Source organism: Nerophis lumbriciformis, linkage group LG23 (genome assembly GCF_033978685.3).
Source record: "Nerophis lumbriciformis linkage group LG23, RoL_Nlum_v2.1, whole genome shotgun sequence".
Classification (NCBI taxonomy): Eukaryota; Metazoa; Chordata; class Actinopteri; order Syngnathiformes; family Syngnathidae; genus Nerophis; species Nerophis lumbriciformis.
This window is the reverse complement of record NC_084570.2, coordinates 11,632,155-11,658,095: the sequence shown is the minus strand read 5'-3', so window position 1 is coordinate 11,658,095 and position 25,941 is coordinate 11,632,155. Positions and strand designations below refer to the sequence as shown.

At 39.0% G+C, this 25,941-nt stretch overlaps 1 protein-coding gene across 3 annotated transcripts; it reads left to right on the top strand.

The window, feature by feature from the left end:
- Nucleotides 1-680: 680 nt before the first annotated feature.
- Nucleotides 681-25,730, top strand: prkag3a (protein kinase, AMP-activated, gamma 3a non-catalytic subunit). Of its 3 annotated transcripts, XM_061985123.2 has the most exons (12): nucleotides 681-846; nucleotides 7,104-7,204; nucleotides 9,372-9,453; nucleotides 9,531-9,589; nucleotides 9,652-9,697; nucleotides 18,538-18,592; nucleotides 19,778-19,904; nucleotides 19,992-20,157; nucleotides 20,222-20,259; nucleotides 20,323-20,469; nucleotides 20,536-20,717; nucleotides 25,553-25,730. In XM_061985123.2, exons 1-11 carry the CDS (start codon nucleotides 798-800, stop codon nucleotides 20,650-20,652), a joined length of 987 nt encoding a protein of 328 aa, XP_061841107.1. In that variant the 5' UTR covers nucleotides 681-797; the 3' UTR covers nucleotides 20,653-20,717; nucleotides 25,553-25,730. The 3 variants fall into 3 exon arrangements, with proteins under 3 accessions (XP_061841107.1, XP_061841106.1, XP_072771971.1); XM_061985122.2 differs by having other exon boundaries at nucleotides 20,222-20,469; XM_072915870.1 differs by having other exon boundaries at nucleotides 20,222-20,473; nucleotides 20,536-20,713.
- The last annotated feature ends 211 nt before the right edge of the window (nucleotides 25,731-25,941 follow it).

Here is a 25,941-nt window from a genome sequence, read left to right as displayed (position 1 = left end):
CCCGATCTAAAATGAGTTTGACACCCCTGACTTAAACGATAACTTGATATGTTGTGCTTTAAAGATTCTAAAACTAAGCTATCTGAATAAGTCATCCGCATTTTAGGTTTGCGTTATCGGCGACAAAGCCAAAACAAGCCAGAGAATGGAAAAATGTGAAATGTCTCCCTGGCCGCACTGTTTGCACGCACCTGCGAGAAGAAATTGTTGATTTTCCAATGTTTGCGTTTTGGAGCATGTTAACGCCACTTTCCTAACATGCCAACATTGCAGTGGGACTTGTTACTTCACTCCACACTTTCAATGCCATACCCATCTTTGACAGGAAGAACGTTGGACTCATGTTTTGATGATTGTGTCGCTTATGAAGCCAAAAATGCCAGAATTGGACAATTGCATATACTTGGAAGCACAATGTCCAATAAGTTTGTACGTCTTGTAACATGCAAATATTGTAAAAAAAACAAGACTATTTAGCGGGAAAGATGACATTAATAAAGTATGACTTTCTTTGTTGATTTCTGGAATATTACTAGAATCACTTCAGTGCAGTGCTTTTCAAATATTCATCATGACCACGCCCCGCGCTCCCCGGAGCTCATTTGATTGGTCGGTGCAAAGTCCCTTCTTCTTCTTCTTCTTCTGCTGCTCTCGCTGATTTGTCATGCAGTGCGCCAGTTTTGCCCCCATCGGTCGCTGAGGGAAAGTGAATGACTGTCTTGTTCATCATGACGGCGGCATGCTGAAGGTAGACGATGTGATGAAATGTTGACACTCGCCAGTCGTCATCATGCTAAATGCAAATTGTACATACAGCCAACAGCCAGGAAGCAGCGACTTTCAGGGGTAGGTTTGACTTGTTTTCCATGACATTAATACTGTTAAATAGGATTACATTGTGATTGCCAACTGCATGTATAAGTCTGTGCTATCGCTATGTGGCCCTTTGTTGTAAAAAAAAAAAATTCTTCAGAAACTATTAGGAACCCTGAGGATTTAAGTTTGTTCCACAGGCAGTTGATATGTGTTGCTTCCCTTCCTATCTGAGGGCTACGAGTGATAAAAACTACAGATTTTCGGCCATTTTGTGAGTTTTTACACCAGCGAGAGACTTTGCAGCGGCCAATCAAATGAGCTCCTTTGAGCGCGGGGCGTGGTCATCTCTAAATATTTATATATATATACACACACACACACATGTGTTTATATATGTTTTAGAATCCATCCTGTTTGGGTCCCACATCAACCTTAAGTAAGTCAATGACTTCACTATAAAAGTGGGTGACATTGTTATCACCAGGAAGGATGAGGCATACTTGCCAACCCTCCCGGATTTTCCGGGAGACTCCCGAAATTCAGCGCCTCTCCCGAAAACCTCCCGGGACAAATTTTCTCCCGAAAATCTCCCGAAATTCAGGCGGACCTGAGTCCGCTTTCCCACAATATAAACAGCGTGCCTGCCCAATCACGTTATAACTGTAGAATGATCAGGGCGATTTCTTGGTTTTTAATGTGGGTTTATTGTTAGGCAGTTTCATTAACGTCCTCCCAGCGCGGTAACCACCAGAGGTGTGGACTCGAGTCACATGACTTGGACTCGAGTCAGACTCGAGTCATGAATTTGATGACTTTAGACTCGACTTGACAAAATGTAAAAAGACTTGCAACTCGACTTAGACTTTAACATCAATGACTTGTGACTTCACTTGGACTTGAGCCTTTTGAATTGACATGACTTGACATGACTTGCTACTTTCCCCAAAACCCAAAGATGAAAAAGTTATTTGGGAGCGCTCCGTATTTTTCATTGTGTACTTGTCTATCAGCGTTGCGTGTGTCAGCTGGTGTGGTCTCAGTACAACAGCCAATCAAATTACATCTACTTTGTTTTCATCACACAGCATTCATCCAATCAAATTGCAGGACAACCAACAAAGAAGACATGTCCAAACCACACGCCAGTGAACAAAAAATGATACCTAAAATATTTTCGTTTGGGTATAAAAATTACGAGGTGGTCAACACAAAACGGTTTACAGTATGCAACACATGCGGTTCGAAAATTACTGATGGAGAGGCAACAACTTCCAACTTCGTCCGGCATTTGAAGTTGCACAAAGAACGGTAAGTTTTGAATGTAAGATAACGTTTATTGGCTAAGTAACGTGACTTTTATTTGCTGTGTAGTTAAATCAGTGAGGCTGTAAACTCACTGCTAACGTTATAACGTTATTGCAAACACGGGAATCTGTTGCAGTTCACTACCTTATTCATACTTTTTGTTCAGTGATTTTTTAAGCAGGGTTACGTTAGTCAATATATCACACGTAACGTTAGACGGCGGTCAGCAGCACCGCGTATTTTAGCCACCTAAAAAAAGACAAAAATAGTAAAATAAAGGTCAGTTAAAATGTATACTATATTATGAATATGTGTACCGTTTTAGCTAGCTTTCTGACATACTGTTGGTTGTTTACCTCAGTGGTCCCCAACCACCGGGCCGCGGCCCGGTACTGGTCCGTGGATCGATTGGTATCGGGCCGCACAAGAAATAATTTTTTCTTTTTTTAATTAAATCAACATAAAAAACACAAGATACACTTACAAGTAGTGCACCAACCCAAAACAACTCTCTCCCCCCTTTTGTTCTGGGCATTGAACATGAAGACTCTTCCTTCACTGTTCCGAGTGGCCATGAGAGTCTTGGCAGTGCCTGCCTCCAGTGCTCCAGTGGAGCGAGTTTTCAGCCATGGTGGCATCATACTACGCCCCCATCGTGCACAAATGACTGACAGACTCTTGGCTAATTTGGTCTTTTGCAAATGCAATGCAGCATAGGGCCCTGACATATAAAAAGTACAACTTTTTTGTTATGTTCACGTATATGTCATGTTTTTTCAATGTTAACACTTTTGTACAAATAAGTACATTTGCACTTTATTTTTCAATGTGTTTGTTCTGTAAAGGAATGAGTTAATGTTTAAAATGACTGGTTAATAGTGCTATTATAAAGTGCAATGTCAGCACAATTTTCTTTCCTGCAATTTAAAATGCACTTGTTTTAATAAATAAATACAGCGTTTGAAAAGCATACACAATCTGTGTTAATATATTAGTCTGTGGTTAAAAGGACTTGAAAGGACTCGAAACTCAAAATGCAGGACTTAGGACTTGACTTGAGACTTTCCAGTCTTGACTTTGGACTTGACTCGGGGCTTGCCTGTCTTGACTCGGGACTTGACTCGGACTTGAGGGCAAAGACTTGAGACTTACTTGTGACTTGCAAAACAATGACTTGGTCCCACCTCTGGTAACCACACACAACAACAGCAGTCACGTTTTGTCTACCTAAAGCAGTTCGTCTGCCGTAAACAGCAATGTTGTGACACTCTTAAACAGGACAATACTGCCATCTAGTGCATTTGATGAAAGCACTTTTGTGCGTGCCACACAGCAATGCATCATCAGAGAGGGTGTTCAGCATGGTTAGAAAAATAGTGACAGAGAATAGAACAAGGATGGACAATTCAACCCTTAACTCAACAATGAGTAGATGAGTCTTATGTGTGTGTATATGTGTAAATAAATGAACACTGAAATTCAAGTATTTATTTTATTTATATATATATATATATATATATATATATATATATATATATATATATATATATATATATATATATATATATATATATATATATATAAATAAAATAAATACAATAATATATATATATAATTTTATTATATATATATATATGTATATATATATATAATAAAATAAATATTTATAGCTAGAATTCACTGAAAGTCAAGTATTTCTTATATATATATATATATATATATATATATATATATATATATATAAGAAATACTTGAATTGGTGAATTCTAGCTGTAAATATACTCCTCCCCTCTTAACCACGCCCCCGCCCCCAACCACCCCCCCACCCCCCACCTCCCGAAATCGGAGGTCTCAAGGTTGGCAAGTATGGGATGAGGTCACCTACCTAGGTTCCATTCTAGAGGCTAATCTTTCCTGTGATAAAATGGCAACCAAGGTAATCAAAAAGGTCAACCAACGAACAAGCTTTCACTGTAGAATTTCCTTTCTGGTCAACAAAAGCACCATGAAGATTCTGGCGGGAACTCTCGTTCAACCCTTTTTCGATTACGCATGCACCTCCTGGTACCCTAGCACCTCCAAAACCCTCAAATCTAGACTCCAAACATCCCAGAACAAGTTAGTCAGATTACTTCTAGACCTCCACCCCAGATCCCACCTCACCCCTACCCACTTCTCCAAAGTGGGCTGGCTCAGGGTGGAGGACAGAGTAAAACAACTTGCACTGAGCCTAGTCTATAAAATCCGCTACACCTCCCTGATACCGAAGTACATGTCAAACTACTTTCTTAAAGGCCTACTGAAATGACATTTTTTTATTTAAACGGGGATAGCAGATCCATTCTATGTGTCATACTTGATCATTTTGCGATATTGCCATATTTTTGCTGAAAGGATTTAGTATAGAACAACGGTGATAAAGTTCGCAACTTTTGGTCGCTGATAAAAAAAAGCGTTGCCTGTACCGGAAGTAGCGTGACGTCACAAGTTGAAAGTCTCCTCACATTTTCCCATTGTTTACACCAGCAGCGAGAGCGATTGGGACCTAGAAAACGACGATTACCCCATTAATTTGAGCCAGGATGAAAGATTCGTGGATGAGGAACGTGAGAGTGAAGAACTAAAGGGCAGTGCAGGACGCATCTTTTTTCGCTCTGACCGTAACTTAGGTACAAGGGCTCATTGGATTCCACACTCTCTCATTTTTCTATTGTGGATCACGGATTTGTATTTTAAACCACCTAGGATACTATATCCTCTTGAAAATGAGAGTCGAGAACGCGAAATAGACATTCACAGTGACTTTTATCTCCACGACAATACATCGGTGAAGCACTTTAGCTACGGAGCTAACGTGATAGCATCGGGCTTAACTGCAGATAGAAACAAAAGAAATAAACCCCTGACTGGAAGGATAGACAGAAAATCAACAATACTATTAAACCATGGACCTGTAACTACACGGTTAATGCTTTCCAGCCTGGCGAAGCTTAACAATGCTGTTGCTAACGACGCCATTAAATCTAACTTCGCAACGGACCTCGACAGAGCTATGATAAAAACATTAGCTCTCCACCTACGCCAACTCTCATCTGCTCATCAACACCGAAGCTCACCTGCGTTCCAGCGATCGACGGAGCAACGAAGGACTTCACCCGATCATCGATGCGGTCGGCGGCTAGCGTCGGATAGCACGTCTGCTATCCAAGTCAAAGTCCTCCTGGTTGTGTTGCTGTAGCCAGACGCTAATATACACCGATCGCATCTACAGCTTTCTTCTTTGCAGTCTCCATTGTTCATTAAACAAATTGCAAATGATTCACCAACACAGATGTCCAGAATACTGTGGAATTTTGCGATGAAAACTGAGCTTTTTGTATAGGATACAATGGCGTCCCAATACTTCCGTTTCAACTATCGACGTCACGCGCATACATCATCATACCTAGATGTTTTCAACCGGAAGTTTCGCAGGAAATTTAAAATTGCACTTTATAAGTTAACCCGGCCGTATTGGCATGTGTTGCAATGTTAAGATTTCATCATTGATATATAAACTATCAGACTGAGTGGTCGGTAGTAGTGGGTTTCAGTAGGCCTTTAACGTAAATGACCGCCATAACCACAACACCAGGGGGCGCTCTACTAACCACGTTAAACCCAGATTCCGATCTAACAAAGGTCTTAACTCATTCTCTTTCCATGCCACATCAATGTGGAATGCGCTCCCAACAGGTATAAAAGAAAGGGCATCTCTATCCTCCTTCAAAACCGCAATAAAAGTACACCTCCAGGCAACTTCAACCCTAAACTAACACCCTCCCCGGATTGTTGTTAATAATCAAATGTAAACAATCAAATGCAGATATTTTTCTTATGCCTTCTGATCTCTCTCTCTCTCTCTCTCTCTCTCTCTCTCTCTCTCTCTCTCTCTCTCTCTCTCTCTCTCTCTCTCTCTCTCCGTCCGTCCACTACTTGCTGTACATATCCTAACAGGTCAGACCTACACTGTTTCAATGTCCATTTCTCTGTTCTCAATTGTTGATGACTGATGATAACAACCAAACCTAACCCCCCCTCCACACCCCGAATTGTAATTAATTCAATGTATACACCCTGATGATTATCTTGTGTGATGACTGTATTATGATGATAGTATATATGATCGTATATATCTGTATCATGAATCAATTTAAGTGGACCCCGACTTAAACAAGTTGAAAAACTTATTCGGGTGTTTCCATTTAGTGGTCAATTGTATGGAATATGTACTTCACTGTGCAACCTACTAATAAAAGTCTCAATCAATCAATCAAAAATTATTTTTTTTAACTTGGGTCGTCCTGTAGGCCAGATTTTGGACGAAGTAGCCGACCCGCCGGCCGTAGTTTGGGGATCCCTGTGCGAGAGTGTAGAGACCAAAAATAACCTCAGGGGGTCCCGGCCCACTATTTGAGAAACACTGCATTAGAATGTCCTGGCGTGCTTCACTGTTTCAAGTTACCAGGAGCTGACATTTATGCCGTGTAATATCTCACACTTGCTTTCGATTACATTTATAGGACATTCACGTTGCGTTTTTTTGAGATATTTTCGTAATGCCAAAAATCAACATGTGCTCACTGAAATTATTATTACATCATGAAAAAAAAAGTGGTGTTGCAGATGTCTGAAGCGGGACACTCCCACTGTCCAACACCAGTCCCAAAATAGTTCCACCCTCTTCCCGAAAGAGCGGGCAGCTAAGCAGAGCACCGAGTGTCTGCTTTGCTTTGAAAACATCTTTTTCATGGACGCAGCAGAATTATGGAGGTAAAATGATCAAATGGGATTGTGTTTGTTTGGACTTGAGTCATGTGTGGATTGTGTCACCTGTTGTGCTGCAGGTTTCAGTCCCAACCAAAGGGGGGATGCAGAAACAGGGTAAGGCTGCACTAGTCGGTCACCTACGTGTTGTAAACATGTGACCTGTGACCCCCTAGAGGCCGATGTCACCGTCTATATGGATTTCATGAAGACTCATTGCTGCTACGATGCCATTCCAACCAGTTGTAAACTGGTCATTTTTGACACCAAGCTCCAAGTAAGTACTGACAAGCTTGAGCAAACTGGTTGCATTTAAAACTATCGTGATAATCCATTTTGATAACACATTCTAGCTGACAGCAATAAGCCTGAATGCAACGTAGCGCCATTGCCAGCGGCTAACGTCCCTCCACAGTGCAATTCATGAACCCAGCATATAAACTAAAGCAGCTAAACATGCTACACCACACTACACAGCGGAAGAAGAAACAAACTATGGTAACCCCTAAGCTAGAGCTTTTAAACGTAAACAGATGTGGGTGGATCGATACAGATATTGACAGTAACGATACCAAGTATAGTATCAGTATACGGTCGCTACTACAATGATTAGCTCAAAATATTTTACTATCTCAAACCATTTTTTTTTGTTATTGTTTATAACTTTAACTTTCATGCGGATGTGTCCAAAGTGCGGCCCAGGGCCCAATTTCGGCCCGCAGCTCATTTTTTGGGGACCCTCGTAGTTTGTGAAATAAAAATAAATTCCATATTATCGAGATATGTTATTAGAGGTTCTGTCCAACAATAATAAAATTTAAAAAATCCGATTAATCACAGTTTTGAATTAGGATTAATCATGATTAATCACAAGTATACAAGTGGTGTTAATCGCTTGTACAGTTTTAATCAACTTAAAAATTTTAAGAATTTAAAAAAAGACCCCAATACTTGGTCACAAATGCAATTTTTTTGTTAAAATAGATTAGAACAGGGGTTCGTAACCTTTTTGACCTCAGGCCCCAACTTTTCACATAAGGTTAAACTGAACTAGTAATCGTACTCTTGATTTTAATTGTGTTTAATTATGATATCTGAGCTACTTACAGTTTAATAGGGTAAACCTGTGCTAATCACAAATATTTGTATCATTGCTTTGGTCAGGCTGATTACAAAAATAAATACTACTGAAATATATTGCAAAAGAAGGGACAAATCGAATCTGATTAAAAATAACTTGACATACAGTTACGTAATTATGATTTACAAACTAAATTTGTGATAACATGTGTTTAACTAAACTGTCAATTAAATTCAAGTGCAAATGAAAGGACTGTACAGTGTCACTACTTTAGTCATCATTTTTGCGCTTAAGAAACTTCTCTATGACTTTAGCTCCAGACTTCTTCTGTTTTTTTGATATTGTAATTACTGCCACAAGTGGTGGAAAAGTGTATTACAACTGCTCCTACTGGTGCGGCCCATAAGGACCACAGCTGAGAAACAGATATTTTTTGGCAGCCCTCTCGTGGGTGCAACAATGGAAACACTGGATTAGAATGTAAAGGAACAAAATAAATTGTGTGATTAATCTGGGTGTATATACATGACTAATGCAACATTTTTTGTGATTAATAGCACGAGTTAACTTGTTAATTTTGACAGCCCCAGTAATGAGATATTACGCTAATTTTCTTTGTCACCTACAAAACAAAGCTAACATGGATGTTTTGTCCAGCTATCTTAGCATATATTGACATAGATTTGTTTGCTTTCAGCATTTTTAGTGTACAAAATGTATCAAAGTAGCCCACGCATCCTTCAATTTTACTAAATGTGGCCCTCGCTGGAAAATTTTAGACACAACTTCTTTAGTGCAAAAAACAACTTATTTAAATAAGAGCCAATGGTAGTCTTTGCTTGTGTTTAGTCATTTTGCATTATTGATATTATTTTTGATCAAAATACTGTATTAAATGTAAAAAAAGATATAAGGAAATAATTTTGAATATTTAATTGATATTGTTACACCGCCATCTTTGTTTTGTTTTGATTATAATTCTGATTTTAAAAAAAGTAAGCAATTTAATAATCTTGAGATTATGAAGCCCCTGTAACCACTTGGTATTGGTTACAAACCTACATTTGTAGTTTGCAAACAAGAGAAGAAGTGCTTATTACATTTTAAGAAGTATAGATTACAACAGCAAGTAACCAGATATTAACAAGTAGATTAATAGTAGTTTTGACAAAACAATACAACCGGAAATTACAATATTTTGTAACCCATTTTGAAATATTCTAATATCATTTACATACAGAATAATATATCGCAGTATATATCTTTATCGCAGGAACCTGCAATATATATGGCGATATAAATTACAGGCTATATTGCCCATCCCTAGTAGCATGCTCTTAATATATGTCTCCACATCGAAAAGGTGCAAAAAGCCTTCTATGCGCTGGTGGCCAACAGCTTGAGGGCTGCACCTTTATGGGACAGCAAGTTGCAGAAGTTTGTGGGTGAGTAAAAAGTATAATAACAAGATTGAAAAGATAAAATGCTGTAATTGAATGAAATGTGCCCTCTCCACTTTCAGGTATGCTGACTATTACAGATTTCATCAATATCCTTCATTGTTATTACAAGTCCCCTTTGGTGAGAGTGATTGTCGCTAACGTCATATAAGGAGCAATACGATCATATTTTCCTCATAAAAGGTGCAGATGTACGAGCTGGAGAGCCACAAGATTGAGACGTGGAGAGGTGAGAATGTGTGGTTAAAGTTAAAGTACCAATGATTGTCACACACACACTAGGTGTGGCGAAATTATTCTCTGACCCATCACCCTTGATCACCCCCTGGGAGGTGAGGGGAGCAGTGGGCAGCAGCGGTGGCCGCGCTCGGGAATCATTTTTTTGGTGATTTAACCCCCAATTCCAACCCTTGATGCCAAGCAGGGAGGTAATGGGTCCCATTTTTATAGTCTTTGGTATGACTCGGCCGGGGTTTGAACTCACAACCTACCGATGATTGAAACTTTTATTAGTAGATTGCACAGAACAGTACATATTCCGTACAATTGACCACAAAATGGTAACACCCGAATAAGTTTTTCAACTTGTTTAAGTCAGGGTCCACGTTAATCAATTCATGGTAAATATAGATATGGTTGAAAGGAGCATTCAATGTGCTCGCTGTGATCAACATTGACATGATGTTGAATTTTCAACCAATTCTGACAATGACTTAACTTTGATTCAACAAGGTTATGATCAGTGTTGGGTTAGTTACTGAAAACCAGTAACTAGTTACAGTTACTAGTTACTTTATTTCAAAAGTAACTCAGTTACTTACACCAAAAAGTAATGCGTTACTGTGAAAAGTAACTAGTTACTTTTTTTTTCTTCTTTTTTTTTTAAAAAGCTCCCATTAATGCCCTTTTAGCCTTCATTTCAGTACTGTTATTGCACTGAAGAATAATACAATGTGTTGATCAACTTGACATGCATTTGCATCACTGAACTCAAAGAAAGCAATGTGGTCTACATACAACACACAAAGACAAAGATATGTTTCAAAGGGCCAATTTATTTCAGGCCAGAACAAATTGACAAAACTATTTGAAATAGCTGCAACATAACATACAGAGGTAACAAACAGCATAATAACAACATAGCTGTAAACCTGGCTTCACCTAAGGAAGGCACACGTGACATACACAAAGCCTAACCAGGCAGAATTTTATTGTTGTTTTGGGCAATAGACGAGATCTTTGTTCCAAGACACAACTTACATTTAACTAAAATGTTCTTTTCTTTGTGCTCAACAAAAGAAAAGAAGTGAGAATATCTCATACTTGCCAACCCTCCCGAATCTCAGTGCCTTTCCCCGGGACAACCATTCTCCCGAATTTCTCCCGATTTCCAGCCGGACTTAAGGCACGCCCCCTCCAGGTCCGTGCGGACCTGAGTGAGGACAGCCTGTCGTCACGTCCGCTTGACCAACCAAAAAGTAACCACAGAACACTATACAGTATAGTGTTCTGTGGTTACTTTTTGGTTGGCCAACGGTTTACGTTGTATTGCGCAGACCCCCCTACCCTCCCCTCCCCGCCCCACACCCACACACAGAGTGCGCCTCCGGCTTGTGACACAAGAGATTCAGGACGACACTGCAGCGCTCCAATAAAACACACTCAGATCTTCTGTTTCTAGCCAATACTACATAAAAAATAACGTAAAATAACGCAGTAACGCATCATGTAGTAACGGTAACTGAGTTACTGAATATAAAAAATAACGCGTTAGATTACGAGTTACCGCCGAAACTAACGGCGCTACAGAGTAACGCGTTAGTCCCAACACTGGTTATGATCAACATTGAATTTTTAACCAATTCTGACGATGAATCAACCATGAACCAACATATTATCAACACTGAATTTCCAACCTATTCTGACAATTGAATATAATAAATCTCTATCATTCACCAAGGTGGAAAATTGACTTTGGCTCTAACACTGGCGACAGAACTAGAAGAATGCGGGAATAACATTTTACCAAAAAAAAAACACCAACAAATAATAGTGGAAGTACAAAAACAAAGGCACTATAACAGGCCTGGGCAATTATTTTGACTCGGGGGGCCAAATTTAAAGAAAAAATGTGTCTGGGGGCCGGTATATCTAGTTTAAGAACACTAATACAAAACCTCACAATAATGTCTGATTGAATGCTAAAAATGTTATGACAGACCGCCTTAAAACGGAATGGAATTTTTTATTTGTTTTTACTGAATGAGACACCTAGAATCTACATGACAATAAAGAATGTGGGATTTACAAGATTAACTACAAACGATAAAACACTGAATATTGACAACATATGAATGTCACACCCCCTCTCCATCCACATATTTTACAATCAAGCGAAACGCAACAAACATGGCGAAATATGAACGCGAAGGGTAAAAAAATAAACAGACCTACAATCTGATACATCACTAAGCTTTAGAACCTTGTTGTAAAAATCTCCTTTCGCGTCTGTCCATGACACCCGCATTTCAGGCTAGCCGCTCTGGAAACACTCTGTGGAAACGCTCCCTACCCACACTGCTTGGTGTCTCGTCTGAGCTGCTGTGACTGAGATTACCATAGCGACTAATTAGATTACCATAGTAACTAATTAGATTACCATAGTAACTGGTATATCATCCATAAGCGCAGATTCCGACCATTGAAATACTTGTAAAGTTCAAGACTTACAGTCATTAGAAAACATCACTGCACATCATAATGGCAGCTACAGTTTCCATCTTAAAGATCTAAAAAAATATTTGGGAATGTCCGGCGGGCCAGATTGAAAAGCTTAACGGGCCGCATACGGCCCCCGGGCCTTAATTTGCCCAAGTTTGCACTAGAAGGTCGTGATTATAAAAATGGGACCCATTGCCTCCCTGCTTGGCACTCAGCATCAAGGGTTGGAATTGGGGATAAATCACCAAATGATTCCCGAGCGCGGCCACCACTGCTGCTCACTGCTCCACTCACTTCCCAGGGGATGGAACAAGGGGATGGGTCAAATGCAGAGGGTAATTTCACCACACCTAGTGTGTGTGTGTGTGAGTGTGACTATCGTTGCAACTTTAACAACATAAAGAGGAAATAGCTGAAGTGTTAATACTAATGATCTGACCTCGTGGAAACAAGTTATAACGATTGTATTTTTGTGACGAATAGTCAGACTATGACTAACAATAAAGGTTTGTCACCATTCCCCGCCCACATCTGTATGTCATCGTCCATCCGTTTTAAATGGGTTGTAAATGGGTTGTACTTGTATAGCGCTTTTCTACCTTCAAGGTACTCAAAGCGCTTTGACACTACTTCCACATTTACCCATTCACACACACATTCACACACTGATGGAGGGAGCTGCCATGCAAGGCGCTAACCAGCACCCATCAGGAGCAAGGGTGAAGTGTCTTGCTCAGGACACAACGGACATGACGAGGTTGGTACTAGGTGGGGATTGAACCAGTGACCCTCGGGTTGCGCACGGCCACTCTTCCACTGCGCCACGCCGTCGCCTTGATTTATGTTTGGGCTCATTCGGTCAAAGTACCGAAACACCAACCCTGTTTTTGACCCAAAATAGCCGGCAGTTGTTAGTTTGCTAGTTAGCTAGCTTGTTAGCTGGCTAGTTAGCTGGCTAGTTAGCTTGTTAGCTAGCCAGCTAGTAACATTGCTCAAATATGTATGGGCAGATTTTGATGAAACTTTTAGGAAATATCAGATATGAGATAAGGAATAAGTGACTATTATTATTTTCAATTTGATTAATAATAATGATAATAATGAATTCAGGATTAGTCACAAGGACTCATACTTGCCAACCCTCCCGAATTTTCCAGGAGACACCCGAAATTCAGCGCCTCTCCCGAAAACCTCCCGGGACAAGTATTCTCCCGAAAATCTCCCGATTTTCAACCGGAGCTGGAGGGGGCGTGGCCTCTGAGTGAGGACAGCCTTTTTTCACGTCCGCTTTCGCACGATATAAACAGCGTGCCTGCCCAATCACGTTATTCCATACGAAACGTCCAGCATACCGCCGATGAGCATGGTGCAGATGGAGAAGATCTTCTCGGCGTCCGTGTTGGCGCACACGTTACCAAAGCCGACGCTGGTCAGGCTGCTGAGGGTGAAGTAGAGGGCGGCGATGTACGAGCTGCGCACCGACGGGCCGCCAACCGTGTTGTTGACGTAGGGCATCTCCAGGCGTTTGCCCAGCTCATTGAGCCATCCTTGGGGAAGAGACGGGAGGACAACAGGGTCACAAGAACTCAATCATCCAGACTAGAGATAAATTGTATTATTATGTTTATCTTACCTAAAAATAAATATATTTATTAATTTAAAAAAAATAAAAAAATGTTTACTATATTTTGCTAAAAACATCAAAATTAATTGTGTTTTTATTTGTATTTTTTTGACTCCTTATTACATCCAGCCATAGAATTATACATTAAAATAAACATATTTTAAATAATTAATTTTAAGTGATCATAATCATTCATTTAAAATGACCATATTTAATTATTAAAATAATTGCTTGTTTATCAACAACTTTAGCATTTTATTCATTACATTTTGAAGCTCTCAGAAGCCAAGTTATGTTATATTCCTTAAGATTTATTTATGCAAGTTTGAGGTATCAATTATCTAAACACAGTTTTGTTTGCATATTTTCACGATGTGTGTGTGTATATATATATATATATATATATATATATATATATATATATATATATATATATATATATATATATATATGTATATATATATGAAATACTTGACTTGGTGAATTCTAGCTGTAAATATACTCCTCCCCTCTTAACCACGCCCCCCGCCCCACCCCCGACCACGCCCCCCACCTCCCGAAATCGGAGGTCTCAAGGTTGGCAAGTATGCACAAGGTTTCAATTGTACTTCTTCCTGGACACTACTTTGAACGCATCTGTAACCTATAATACTTGGTACTTCCTTTATGGGTCGTGGCTTTGCCGAACTCGTGCCAAGCAAAGGTCTCTTTTGAAATTAATACGTTTTAAAACGCGGTTAAATCGTTTAATGTGTGTCTTTTCTCTTTTGACATACTATTAGTATTAGTATCACCATATCTATCACTGTGGGTGTGTATTTCTATGTAATTGCTTCTAATTTGGACAATTTGTGGTCATTGCGTAAATCGTGCTGGCGATTTGGCCAGTGACTGTCCGTAATCTGCAGTTTCCCTTAAATCCTTTACAGCCGATGGTGCGTTCAACGAACACATTGGTTTTTTTAGAATTTGGTGAGAATTGCCACAAATGACAGTACAGTATTTATCTTCTATTGCACTATTTTAATTTTGTTTCTCTCTGAAGGGAGCCATGTCTTGAAGAATTGTAAATTTGGATTTTAATAGTGAAAATGTTCACCAATTTATACTCTGTGAGAAATATTCTGTACCTCGCAAGTGGTACAGAATATGGTGTAAGTCAGGGGTGGGCAATTAATTTTTACCGGGGGCCGCATGAGCAACCCGAGCACTGCTGAAGGGCCACATCGACAATATTTCAATTAAATTTTGCTCAATATTATTTTTGATATATACTGTAAGATAAATAATAATAATAATACTTTCATTTAACCTAACTTAACTTTATACCAAAAGCACTGCTTTGGAAATCATTTGTACCCCTTTCAGAGATCACATTTAGTTCCCCTTAAACATCCTCATGTTGCACAATGAAATAAGTATAGGATGAAGTGTGCATTCCTGTAACTTTCTCTCGTATCAGCATTCCATGATTAATATAAATAAATTAACATTAATAATAAATGACAGTAAAATAAGCACACGTATGACTGAGGAGTCATAGTGTAACTTTGTGTGGTGTTTGAGTTGTCCGACTTTTTGTGTGGCCATAAACGCACCAGTAGTTTAGTGGTATACGTGTTGGTGACGGATGACAAGTTGGTTTTGGCCTGGTTTGTACGGCAGAAAATGACTAGTTTTTCGCGATAGAAGTGTTTTACTCATGTTTTTGGTGTGGTTATGGCCGAATATTAACAGTTTTGCTCAATAAAGTGATCGATATAATTCCTGGCCTCGAAGCACCTCGATAGACGTTACAATAATTGAACGGTGTTCAATTGAACGGTGTTGACGAACATCGTTAGGGCCGCTTCGCTTGTTGTCACTGTCACTCAGAGTTGCATTGCAAAATTACACAGAATAAATGTGATTATTTTGTTTAGAATTCAGATGGGATTTGATTTGGTGCACGGCATATATTTGCTGTGCGCAGAGGACGCTTGAGCAGTGCGCAATTGCGCAGGCGCGCACCTTAGAGGGAACGTTGCTTGGCAGTCCATGTCTTGTTGAAAACACGCCAACTTTTCTCTTTTTAGCGTCTCGGAAGTAACCGTGCATCACTTGTCGCAGTGCACCTTCACTCACTGGTTACACACGGACATACGTCCATAAATAACACTTTTCAAAATAATAGCAGCACAGTTGTATTGCGTGCACGACATAGATGTTTTTTTCAACTTTATTTTGTAATTTGTGTTTGCAGCTGTTCACATTCACTCAGAATCACGCACGCGCATACTTCCACACGGAAGTAATACAAATAACGCTTTTCAAAACAAAAGCAGCACCGTTGTATTACACACTCGACATAGATACTTTTTTAAATGTATTTTGTAATTTATGATTGGCCTCACGCGAGCCGGACAGGGACTCACAAAGGGCCGGATGTGGCCCGCAGGCCGCAGAATGCCCAGTTCTGGTGTAAGTGGTACCTTTTTCCCCATGCTTTGAAAGTGAGATTATTACTTTTTGAATTTTCTCTCACCTAAGAAACTCTGTGGCACAATAAAAACTACAAAGACATCAAATAACCTCCATTCAAATAAACTTTACTGTAAAATATATTTTTTTTTACACAAGAGCATTTTAGCAATACAAGAAAAATATAGCATATACATAATACATGTAAAATAATATGTCTATTAAAATAAATAAATAAAACTAAAATAAAAATGAGGACAATGTATAAATGTGAATGCAAAATACACCTAATCTCGGCTACTTAACAAATCCATAACAAAACAATGAACCAGAAAAGGGCATTCAAATACGTTTGAAGCACAAACGTCGCATTTTTTTCATTTTTCTAATTGTGAGGGGCGCTACTGGGTGAGTTTTGGAGGTTCACGTTGGGATACTTATAATGCTAGGGAACACATGTGAAATAATAATAGCATTTCCAATAGGACAGGGGTGTTAAACTCTATCGCACATGCCGCCAAAATTCAAAGCACACTTTAGACCGTAGGCCAAACAGGATTAATAGCGAGGTGTTATATGTCAGTCATCTGTCGTTGTGTTTTCTGGCTTGGACAAAATATGCAAGACAGCCAGTGAATATGTTTTATGTGGGCAGACTCTTTTTTTTTCTTCTAAACACCACTTGTGTGGATTTGACTTTTTCTTAAGGAAATGTGCATTTGTGTAGGTTTGTTTTCTGACAGTTTGAGAGTCCATAAATGTATCGTGATACTGTGGGAGAGAGATGCTTTTATGTGCACGCTTTTGAGACGACTGCGGCTGCTCTTTCTATTAAAGCGATTGTTGGACCACTTCCTCGTCATGCTTTGAACATCCGGGCTAAAGCTACAATATTTTATAACCTGAGGAGTTGTGACTTCAGTCAGGACGTTGGTAAACAAGGGCAATACAGGAGTTTTCAGCACCTGAGAAGCGACTGCTTCCCAGCATGCTTTGTTGTTTTTAACCTTAATCACTTTTGATTGTGCTGTATTATCATGCTTCTTTAATATGGTATGTTGTACGAACAGGGTTTAATACTTAAAGTGGTGTTGTTTCTAGCCTTGTACATTTAAATTATTGCTACTTTTGGTGGTACTCTGACACCCTTAGTGAGAATGGTCAGTGCTATGCATCCTATTAATACCACTGTGGCCTCTACAAAGGCTTTTGTTACAAAAACTGCTATGGAGAGTTGTTTTTTTGTTTTCTTTTCGCTGAAGTTTGCCATGCTGGCCAGATGCACATCAATTTCCATATGGTTCCGCGGGCCAAATTAAATGCCTCCCAGAGTCAGGAGTTTGACACCTGTGCGGTCCCTAATTATCAAAGGCATCCTTTAGTGTTTGATTTTTCAATATGTGGAAAAAGTTTGAACACGGCGACGGCCAGACTGTGTCAATGGGGAATACTTCAATTAATTATTATTATTACAGATTTGTGAGCTTTAAATATATCATAACACAATATTTGGTCCATGTTTTCAAGTACAGTGGTACCTCAAACTCAGTGTGTCCCAACGTTAAAGTGTTTTGAGATTAAAGCTGTCTCTCTGCAAATTCTTACGCTTTAGCAAATGTCACAGCATACCCTGTAAGATCTGGTCTTACTCGCTAACATTGGCTTAAAGCTAGACATGGACATAACTTTGTTTTTCCAAGCATGGGAAAGACGAACGTGAGTGTGAAGGACAGTGCTGGGAAGAATAAGTCGAGGATGTTCATTGAATTGAAGAAATTAATCACCAAAAACCGGACCTTGGTGAAGCAATTTGAGCGTATGACCGATAGTCTGCACCATACTGAAGCAGAAGGAGTCTAACATCAGCCAAGGATGTTAAAATAATATCTAAATGACTGACATTTATCCATGAAAATATGGAGAGGCTGCTGATGGTGTGTTTGACGGAAAGCAGCCAGACAGAGAGAACCTAGAAAGTATATTATATATAATATTATTACATTACTTCATCAAACTAGTTAGTAGTAGTCCTTTTTATTGTATTATTTTTAATACAATATTTCTAATCCAGAAGTTTGCATTTCTTTTTCAAAAGACATGTTACATGTAAAAAGGGTGCTGCTTTGGTGGGGCCAAACATAAGTTAGATTAATTTAAAAGAATTTCAGTGGACGACGTTAATTTGAGATACAAGTGTTCTGAGTTAAGAGCTCCGTCCCAAAACCAGTTAATCTTCTAAGTCCTCTTAACCTTGTCTTGTTTAGATGTGTACTTGAAGTCTTCCCCTCCGCTTCTGATTAGCATTTCTCCAGATGCCAGGTGAGTATGAAAGCTGCCTTTAGAAAATAGGAATAATTTTGATACCTGTGTGAAGTTGCCACCCCCAACCCTTCTAATCCCCCCAAACTTTTCCCAAACGTTTGTTACGGTTTTTGTAAGTAATTCTAATGTACATTTTCTAACCAGTGATGTCATCCATCCCCCCAACCCCCGTCTTGTCCAAATCATCCCAAACTTTTCCCAATCGTTTGTGCTACGTATATGCTGCAAAACGTTTTGTTCTAACTATTATAGTTTTCAAGTTATTAATGTTTTATGTTATTAATGTGTAATTATTGTTATCAAGCATACCTAGACTCCCACGCCCGCACACCTCCCAACTATGTCAAAAATATCCACAAGTATGTCTCATTTGTTTGTGCTGCCAATTTTTTTGGTTTAACCATTATAGTTTCTAATTTATTAACGTTTTATGTAACTTTACCATCCTCCCGCCCCAACTATGTTAAAATCTTCCTAAATTTGTCCCAATCATTTGTGCTACTGGAAACATTTTTGGTCTAACTTTTATAGTTTAGGCAGCACGGTGGGACAGGATGTAAACGGAAGGTGAGTAAAACAGTTCTTTTACTTCGGTCATGTACTCACAAAAGCACTCTTCAAAGGAGGGAACAAAAGGTGACGGTGCAAACAGGACAAAACAATGTGCACCATGGAAAAAAACATAAACTACTTTGAACAAAAATAAACTAAACTTGGGTCGGAGTTGCAAGACGTGCTAACTACAAAAACAACACCAAGCTGGATGGCACTGGGAATGGCCTAGTCGCAAATAACTATTAGCATCGAAATTGTCATGCTCCGAGAGCCGAGGATTAGAATCACCAAGTGTCATCCAGCTGCCAAGGCACTGCTTAAGTAGGACTAGAGTGCCACTGTGCACAACTCCTCCACCAAAGGGGAACACAGGAACTCTAGGGGGAAGGAGAAATGTAAGAATGCACGGTCAATTGCACCAAAAAGGGGGAACTGAAAATACAAAAGTGGCAGCAGGTGGTGACAGTAGCAAAGGGTAGGGGAGATGGTTATGAATATAGAAACATTAACAAGTTAAAAACTATAGTAGTTAGACCAAAAAGGTTTGCAGCACAATAGAACGGGACTGGTTTAGGGAGGTTTTGTCTTCACACAGGTAATTTTGATCCATCTCGTCTCTTTCCCAAGCCTCTTCGACGCCATCTATTCCTTACTCAAACACAAGATCCACAGACTGCCCGTCATAGATCCGCAGTCGGGGAACGTCCTGCACATTCTGACCCACAAAAGGATCCTTAAGTTCCTCCATATATTTGTGAGCAAGCTCACCCTTTAAGTTCATGGGCACATATTCTATGATGTATTTATATTTTTGTGTGATTTGTCTGGGCTGTGCTGCCAGGGGAAAAAGGTTCCCAAGCCTGTGTTCCTTCACAGGCAGATCCAGGAGCTGGGAATAGGAACTTTCAGAAACATTGCCACTGTCCACCAAACAGCGACACTTTACGACGCACTTGCCATATTTGTAGATAGGAGGGTGTCTGCACTTCCAGTGGTTGATGAAGGAGGTATGTTCTAATGTTCTCCAAAATGTTCCTGGCTTCGTACATTTATACTGTTTGTTTTCACCAGGCAAAGTGGTGGCACTCTACTCAAAATTTGATGTTATCGTAAGTACTGCGGCGGAGATGGTTCATCCAAAAACTGTTCTCACATCACCGGATCGCCGACAGAATCTGGCGGCTCAGAAGACCTACAACAATCTCCATGTGACCATGCTGGAGGCCCTTTGTCGGCGCACGTGTTTCGTGGAGGGCGTGATCAAGTGCTATCCGGATGAAACACTGGAGACCGTCATAGACCGTTTAGTCACAGCTGAGGTGGGTGTGTCCTTTCCGCGGTGTGAGCTTCTGCTCTAGAACATCCTCTTTTACGTCTCAACCCAGGTCCATCGGCTGGTGCTGGTGGACAGAGGTGACGTGGTGAGAGGCATCATCTCACTGTCTGACCTGCTGCAAGCTATGGTCTTAACCCCAGCAGGTATTGAAGCCCTTTTGTCCTAGCGGGGGTCACAGGGGCCCGAATCTTGGTCAGTGTAGGCTTCAGTCCTGGCTGTGCTCCCACGTAGGTACGCTCTGGAGCCTCTCACACTTGTAGTCTAGGGCTCAGGGCCCACATGTTAAACAGGGCTCGAAAGGGCACGTGATTTCGCAATGCATTGTGGGAGCCGGTTAGCCATTTTTGTTGGACGTAAGTATGTTTTGTTTACATTACCCATGGTAATGTGAGAGAGAACAACAAACTGAATTAAAATGGATCATACAACATTTTTTAAAAATCGAAGGACCGCACCGAGACGAATTGTACCCTACTACAAAGGCTCTCTACCTAAATAAAATAAGTAGAATTGATCCATAAAAGCATGTCCAATGAACAAGACATTTGTGTAAGCTGTGTCCAAGGTCTTTTTAAGTGTTTTTTTAGACTCAAATACCATCAGTTCAGTTCAGTTTCAGTTTATTTGGAACATGCATACGATACAAAGTTATGCGTCACACATTTCCAGTTGTTTCATGACAGCACGTTCGAAAAAAAAGTAGGAAGAAACAGAGCTTATTTAATACTACCCCTTTTAATACCGTAGCAATTTTATCCAATTTCCTTGTTCTCTCTAACAGAACAGTGAACAAATAAATAATATACCATAGTAAGCAAACAAATATTAAATGCATAAATAATCTTTGTCTCAATTTAAAAAAAAAAGGGTTCAAGATGTTCATCATAATTCTTGTTCTGTGTACTTTGTGAACGCTTGTAGTTTGAACAGTCTCTTAAACTGAATCATATTGGTGCTTTGTTTGAGTTCTTTGGTTAATCCATTTCATAATTTAATTCCACATACAGATATACTAAAAGTTTTAAGTGGTGTACGAGCATACAAATGTTTTAAATTAGATTTTCCTCTAAGGTTATATTTCTCCCCTTTTGTTGAGAAGAATTGTTGTACATTCTTGGGTAGCAGGTTATAGTTGGCTTTATACATAATTTTAGCTGTAAATGCACCAAATCGTGGAATTTCAATATTTGTGATTTGATAAATAAATGGTTTGTATATTCTCTATATCCAATATTATGTATTATTTTAATTGATATTTTTTGACAGTTAGTGAATGAAGAGCACATTTGTAGTTATTTCCCCATATTTCTACACAGTAACTGAGATATGGTAACACTAGCGAGCAGTAAAGAATATGAAGTAATTTTTGGTCTAGAACATGTTTTGCTTTATTCATTATTGATGTGTTTCTTGCTACTTTATGTTGTATATTTTTTATATGAGATTTCCAATTATTTTATCATCTATTTGTTATACCCCAAAATGTGTTTTCTTTTACTCTTTCAATATCAGATTACAGATTACAAAGTAGAGAGGGTGTTTGCTACTGAAGAAATAAAGGAGAGAGAGAGAGACAAAATACTTCAAATCTTATATGCTTTCAAAATGGAGGGAGTTGAGGGGCGAAATGTCCTATCCTCGCAGGGGGAAGGAGGAATGAGCAAAACACATCCTGTCTAATTTGTGACACTAGCAAAATCAGGAACGTTTTGGCTGAACATTGGGCAAGGCCGTTGACAACATCAATCATAAAAGAAACCTATTTGGAGAGTAACATTTGACTGAAAACATAATTTAGTGATCAACCCGACATCACAACAGTCTTTGTCCTATTCACAGAGGTGGGGGTTTGGAGACGTCTCAAAAGGCTCTAAAATTGCGTTGCATACTGTAGGCCATAAAAGTGTCTTATCTCGGAAAAACAAAACCCAGGACAGGCAGTTAAGGCAAAGAAACCCCTACACAAACACTTTGACTACAATTGCGGTTTTTGATAAGAGATTACTAAAATATCCTTGGTCTGCCGTCAGGGCCAGCAAGGCCTTCTCTGCTGGCCTAACATAACCAGAAATTATGATCATAATTAAAGATACAATTGTTTTTTTATTTTACTTTCCCTAAATATCTAAAAGTATTCATATTCTCTTCATGTCATATTATGCTCCTTCCAGTGCTGTTGTTTTTAAGTTAGTTGTTATCCAATCAGAATTCAGCTAGCTTATGTTGCCCTGCTGTACAAAATCTGCCTGGGGCCTTCAGAATCAACAATGTCTGTGCACTGTAAGTGAACGTACACATACAGTTGATAGATAATTGCGATAGCCAATCAGATCACTAGTTGTTGTCAGTAAAGCCTTCTGACATTTACGCGTCCTGTGATTGGATTCTCACTTGTTTGAGCCGTGGCGGTGCTATGCAGATCAGCAGAGCCACACGTTAGCGCAAGAATTTAATATAGCTACTTTTTTAACCCACATAGAAGAAGAAAAAAACGTTGATTGGGTGGCAGATATATTTTTGCAAGGCCGTTTTCAAGAAGGATATTTAAAGAGAAACTACATCTTGTGAGACGATGTCGGCCAACCCCGGAAGCTAGCTCAGCTGTTCTGGCGATAAAATGGGGAAATGTCTGCCACTTCCACTCGAATTAACCGACTACGAGCGGTACCACTGGCTTATAAGGCGTCGAATGGGTTCTACAAATTGTGAGTTCAAATACTTTATTTCTTAATTTTTTCACGTTTAATGTTTTTTACCATTTTAATTTGGACAGTACCACATAAAATATGTTTTAATTGCTTATGCGGGTTTATTTGATTTTTAAATGCGCAAGAAAATAACCTGTTTTGTTGATGTGTTTCAAGACCCAGTAGTGCGTAAATGTGTTTCTGTACAGTATTTATCCAGCAACGGTCATGGGGTGACATAAATTATGGTATTTTGAGAGGTAATCATTGAAGTCGGACATCACTGAAGGCATAAGTGGCTGCCGCCATTGTCGAAACCAAACTAGTATATGCAGTATGTCATCAACAGTGAGTTGTTATACCGGTGAAGAACTTTCAGAGTGCCACCCCCCCTCCCAAAAAAAAAGACAATTATTACTTTTAAATACTTTGATAACTGCGCTACTTCTCCAAAAATTATACTCATTAGTAAACAGTAAACAGAAAACATGCTTTTTTTCCCCCAAAATACAGTACGTTGTTTGTCGCCCAAAGCTACCTTGCTAATGCTAATGTGAAAAAGAATAAAACATGCCTTGGTACGTACCAGTCTGAAAATGCCGTGAACACATCAACATGTACTAGGTGATGGCGTTAAAAGTCATGTTTGATCGTCTCACGGCTGCTTTCCAGGCTATTCGCCGTCTCTTTATTAGCTTTGTGACCCGACTTTCTTCGGCTTGGCTTTCATGCTGGAAATGAGAAAAGTCTCACCAAATCCTTATTTCCCTGAAGCAATCATGACCAGAATTAGGGCAGTTAATGATGCCGCCATGTTTAAAACTTGTTAAAGGAAAAAATACTTTTAACACATAGTTTTGCATTCAGCCATGTAAATAAGCGATTCAGAACCCAGCATAACCCACAATGCAATGCGATTCCACTTCACACTTTCAAGCCTTATTGTGTCTACATTCGTCCCTCGTTTATAACTGTTAATTGGTTCCAGACATATATTTCTTTTTTTTGTATGCACTTTTCTATGCATTAACACATCTGTTAATGCTAACTACTTGTGCAAAAGGGCTATGTGCAACAATACCAGCGCTTTACCTTATATGCAACAACTTAGCACACTTGCACTTTAGCACTTATCTACCTTCAACTACTATGGAGACTTTATTCTTGATTTGTCCTAAACTGAGGTCATGCAGCAACCAGCTGTTTTATATAGGTCTCCAATTGGTTTTATTTATATTAATATATATTTGAATCTGTGTATTCTGTTGTACTGTTTATGTCTGATGTTGGTGCTCTCTAACTTTTCTGTACATGTTTTTTTATGGACCTTGTTGTATACACCATCAACCTGCCGGAGACTGCAGATGGAAATTAGCCATTGGCTACAATCTGGCACATGTAAATGTTAGATGTTCATTAATGTGCATTGTCCCACTAAACAAATACAATTTTAACACTAATACTACATGACTGTAATAAGTTAATTGTCACGAAGTATATAGATCAATAATTATAAATCATATATTTTCAAAGCTAGAGGATAAAAAATATATTTACGACTTACTAAATGTATTATGGGAGCCCTCCAAACATGAAATAACACCTTTACACTCTTTTAATCCGATATAGTAATGCTGCCTGAGGCTGAGCCAATCAGCGGCTATGACACTGAACAGCGCGCTTTGATTGGTTTGGTCTTCTCTCGTGGCCAACACTACTGTAGCATTGATATTTTTAGTTTATTTAAAAATGTTTATGCTTGAAAATGCTGAATTTAAGACCCAAAAATTGGTAAATATGCTTAAGAAATATATATATATATATATATATATATATATATATATATATATATATAAAACCTAAAAAAAAACCTGTGATGTGGTGACGCATCATTATTTGAAGCGCGATATGGCGAGGGACGACCGTACAGGCATGATTATATGTGGGCCATTCCACCGTATCGGTGTTGTTTGCATCAACGGAAATAGAATTACGAAAAAAATTAACTGTGAATTATATTTTTTGCTAAGCCAAGTGTCCCGCACATTGATCTGACTGCATATTTAATAAATATACATTAATATAAATATAAATCAGATGGGCCAATTCACATTTTGATAGGCTCCAGCAACCCCCGCAACCCCGAACGGGACAAGCGGTAGGAAATGGATGGGTGCATGGATGGGTGGATGGATGTATAGATTATCAGATTTTGGGTATAAAAAAAAAAAGGAGCACCTTTTAAGTTTTTTTTTTTTTTAGCAAATGTCACTGTTTCGGTGGAATGGCCCACCTGCTTCTGCTCCGAACATTTTTCATGCAATTAGATTGGATTTCCTTCTGATTTTTTACGTATATATTTCTCCTATTTATTTTCAGAAATAACCTTATGAGTGACATGTAGAAGAAGAACAATTGCCCAGCTCAGTGCTGCTGTTTACATGGAGATGATAGAATGGACTGTGATCGAACCTTACAGACTCCGCAAAACAGTTCTGTTCTCTCTTTTCATTTTGCTACTTTTGATCGAATTGATCAATATTGCACTTCTTGTTCTGTGTTGTTGTATATTTATTAATAAACTGTATTGTATTGTGAAGCGTGTTGTACAGTATTTTCAGCAATAATTTAAAACACATATATAAGAAAATGCAATATCTTTTAGTTAGTAATGATTGAAAATATTTCTGAAATAACCAACATGATTGGATGCGTTTATTTGATTGATTGATTGTAACTTTTATTAGTAGATTGCACAGTACAGTACA

Coding starts and splice junctions, on each gene's coding strand:
- prkag3a (XM_061985122.2), top strand. CDS start 798: ATGCAAATTGTACATACAGCCAACAGCCAGGAAGCAGCGACTTTCAGG. Junction 847..7,103: donor GGAAGCAGCGACTTTCAGGG/GTAGGTTTGACT, acceptor GTGACCCCCTAG/AGGCCGATGTCACCGTCTAT. Junction 19,905..19,991: donor TTAAGTTCCTCCATATATTT/GTGAGCAAGCTC, acceptor CTGTGCTGCCAG/GGGAAAAAGGTTCCCAAGCC.